This window comes from Cucurbita moschata, unplaced genomic scaffold (genome assembly GCF_002738365.1).
Source record: "Cucurbita moschata cultivar Rifu unplaced genomic scaffold, Cmos_1.0 Cmo_Scf00037, whole genome shotgun sequence".
In the NCBI taxonomy this organism is placed as follows: domain Eukaryota; kingdom Viridiplantae; phylum Streptophyta; class Magnoliopsida; order Cucurbitales; family Cucurbitaceae; genus Cucurbita; species Cucurbita moschata.
In genome coordinates, this window is record NW_019268553.1 from 385387 (window position 1) to 388682 (window position 3296).

General features: G+C 42.7%; 2 protein-coding genes across 2 annotated transcripts in view; one reads left to right on the plus strand and one right to left on the minus strand.

Moving 5' to 3' along the window:
* The window catches only part of LOC111432219 (jasmonic acid-amido synthetase JAR1-like), a 10721-nt gene extending 8869 nt beyond the window's left edge, over window positions 1-1852 (minus strand). Inside the window, exons 1-2 of the mRNA XM_023069095.1 lie at window positions 1707-1852; window positions 100-242 (exon numbers count right to left, since the gene is read on the minus strand). The gene's annotated coding sequence lies outside the window, so the exon portion shown is untranslated. The remainder of the gene's footprint in view (window positions 1-99; window positions 243-1706) is intronic.
* Window positions 1853-2059: 207 nt separating this feature from the next.
* LOC111432220 lies at window positions 2060-3190 on the plus strand. The gene has a single exon (XM_023069100.1). The coding sequence runs from the start codon at window positions 2255-2257 to the stop codon at window positions 3080-3082; it is 828 nt and encodes a 275-aa protein (XP_022924868.1). The 5' UTR covers window positions 2060-2254; the 3' UTR covers window positions 3083-3190.
* Window positions 3191-3296: the final 106 nt, after the last annotated feature.

The window sequence follows — 3296 nt, forward strand, 5'->3', positions numbered from 1 at the left end:
AAAAATTTTTTTTTTTTTTTTTTTTTTGAAAAAGTAATAATTTAAAACATGTGAATGCACTAACAAACAAAAAGATTTGGTAGTGCAAAGAAAGCGTACCGTTCACCGTTCATTCCTCTGTGTCATGATTGTTTGTTGGTTACTTCCTCATTCACGATCGCCCGCTCAGTTCCTCCTCACGATCGTTGGAAAAAGAATCGTCCGACATCATTATCGGTTGTTGATCTTCCAATTAATGACGGCTTTAAAAAAATATATGTAGTAAATATTGGAGGATATATTGTTTTTGTTGTTTCTAAAGAAATAACGATGAAAATCTCGTGATACAAATTTTTTTAAAGAATAAAAAGCAGTATAAAGAAACGCTTACAGACGCACTTAATGTATAACGAAATTCGAAAAGGGAAATTAACCAATAACAATTAGAAGAATCAAGCAAAGAAAAAGGAACAGTATCTTGAAGCATGATCGGTCACAAAGAAAAGAAAAATGATCAATCATCCACTTGTGATGTCTCACATTAGTGGAGAAAAGAACAAATCACCATTTAGAAGGGCGTGGAAACCTTCCCCTAGCATATGCGTTTTAAAGCCTTGAGAGGAAGCCCAAAAGAGAAAGTCCAAAGAGGACAATATCTGCTAGTGGTGGATCTGGGGCGTTACAAATGATATCAGAGCCAAACACTGGACGATGTGTCAGCCTTCTCGCTATTCCCCGAAGGGGGTAGACACAAGGCGGTGTGCTAGTAAGGACGCTGGACCCCAAATGGGGTGGATTTGGGGGCAGTCCCACATCGATTGGAGGAAGGAAAGAGTGCCCAACGAGGATGCTGGGCCCCGAATGGGGATGGATTGTGATGTCCCACATTGGTTGGGGGTGGAAACTTTTCCTTAGCGGACGCGTTTTAAAGCCTTGAGGGGAAGCCCGAAAGGGAAAGCCCAAAGAGGACAATATCTGCTAGCGGTGGATCTGGGGCGTTACAAAGCTGTTTTTTCTGTTGGATGATGGAAGTCCCTAATTTAGGGAATGATCGTGGGTTTATAAGTGAGAAATACTAACTCCATTGATAAGAGACCTTTTGGGGAAGCCCAAAGCAAAGCCACGAGAGCTTAGGCTCAGAGTAGACAATATCATACCATTGTGGAGAGTCGTGTTTGTCTAACATGGTATCAGAGCCATACCCTAAACTTAGTCGTGCCAATAGATTGGTAAATCCTCAAATATCGAACAAAGAACTCCAAAAGAAAAGGAGCCAAACCTCCTCGAAGGCAGTAAAAAATGACTAAAACTCCAAAGGAGTTGAGCCTCGATTGAGAGCTTATGCTCAATGTGGACAATATCATACCATTGTGGAGAGTCGCGTTCGTCTAATACTTTCACTAGGTTTTAAACTATATATAAAACTATTGAAAGAAAGACAGCAAAACCATTAAAGCAGAAAGATCAGATAGGAGAGTATAATAGATAACTCTTAATAAACTCTAACAGTTGAAAAAGATTGCAGAACATCCTCTCAAGAATAAGGAACAACCGATCGTTCAAAGACTAAACTGCTCTAGACTTTCAATCGAAGGATGCCGGACGAACATCATTCAAAAACCAGACGAATCGCTCGTCCTCAGTTCCGTCTTCGGAGAGAAACAGAAAGTCGGTTCCCTTGTTCTATCCGATTATGAAACTATTCACAAGAATAAAAACATGCTTACCTGAAAATTTTAATCCACGGCCGCTGGAGAAACGTCATGAAAGAAGCCGCGCAGGAGGAATAGACCTTCCGCATCGATCGGCCATGAAAGAAAAGGGAGGGAAAACCGATAACATAAATCGAGAGAAAAAGTGGCGGGAAATACTCAAAAAGAGGGAAAACATGAATGTAATCGTCCTTTTTTGTTTTATAGCCTCCTGAATTCTCATATATAAAAGTTTAACTAATTAATTTTATTGGATGGGCTGGGCTCACTCTACAGCTGAGCCTTCTTTACGTTTAAAAAAATATGAATCTTAATATTAAATTAAATTAATTAAATGACTAATATACCTCAAATCAAATTAAATTTGTAGCTCGAAAATTCGGGCAGAGCTTCCATCCTACCTATAATTCTCTGATTCATTCTTCCTTTTTTTCAACCCTAAAATACCCTGCGCTCATTCTCCGCTGCCATCTCCCATTGTATGCAGCGATGTCCTCCATTCTTGAACCCCACTATTAATACTCCACCTCCCCCGATCTCTATCTTCTCCACGTTCTTGATCCATGGAGGTCGTCGGAGACTGGGTTCCCAAGAACCCTACCGCCACCCCCATGGCCATCTTGGAGATCAACCTCATCTCCGCTCAGGGTCTCAAGCTCCCTTCCAACCATTTCCGCCCCAAGCAGACCTACGCCGTCGCTTGGGTCGACCCTTCCGACCGCCTCCGCACCCGCCTCGACGCCATTGGCGGCGACAACCCCACCTGGAACGACAAGTTCCTCTTCCGCGTCTCCCACGAGTTTCTTGCCCGCGAGACTTCCGGCGTATCCATCGAGATCTACGCCCTTGGTTGTTTCAGCGACACTCTGGTCGGTACTGTCCGCTTCCTAATCGGTAATGTCATCGTCTCTAATGACTGTACCACTACTCCTGCCTTCACCGCCGTCCAGGTCCGTCGCCCTTCTGGAAGGTTCCAGGGCGTTCTCAATATTGGCGTTATGGTTAATGAGAACTCTGATTTCGCTTCCTTGAATGGGGTTTCTGCGATTGGTTACCGCGATTTGATGGGGGAGAGTTTCAATCGGAGGCGGAGGAAGAAATCTAAGGCCGGTGATTCTGAAATTTCTGTTGAATCTCATGACGCAGAGTCGTTGGATATGTCCGACGGTAGTGAATCGTCGAGTTCATCTTTTTCTTCGCCGACCAGACCGAACGTGCTTAGGGATGTAAACGGAGTCAGGAATTTGGGGGCAACAAAAACCCTAAATCAGTCGAGTAGTTCGGGGTTCTTGTGCGGTCTGGCGATGCAGAGGAAGACGACAATGGCCGATCTCCCTCCATCGGAGAAGAGCTTAAAGGTTTCTAGGGAATCTCCGGGCATGGAAAGGTAAAATCCAAAACCCCTGCGGCGGAGGTGATTTCTCTGAAATTGAATCTGGATTGTGATTTTCCTTGGTCGTTATCATCATCGACCTTCACTAATTCAAATGATTCAAAAGAGATTTATGTTCAACTGTTGATCCAGCCATGTGGAGAATTTTGTAAATCGTTTTTTTTTTTTTTTTTTTTTTTTTTTTTTTTTTTTTTTTTTTTTTTTTTTTTTTT

Bases quoted from the DNA above. Each gene is read 5' to 3' on its own strand.
- LOC111432220 (XM_023069100.1), top strand. From the start codon at position 2,255: ATGGAGGTCGTCGGAGACTGGGTTCCCAAGAACCCTACCGCCACCCCC.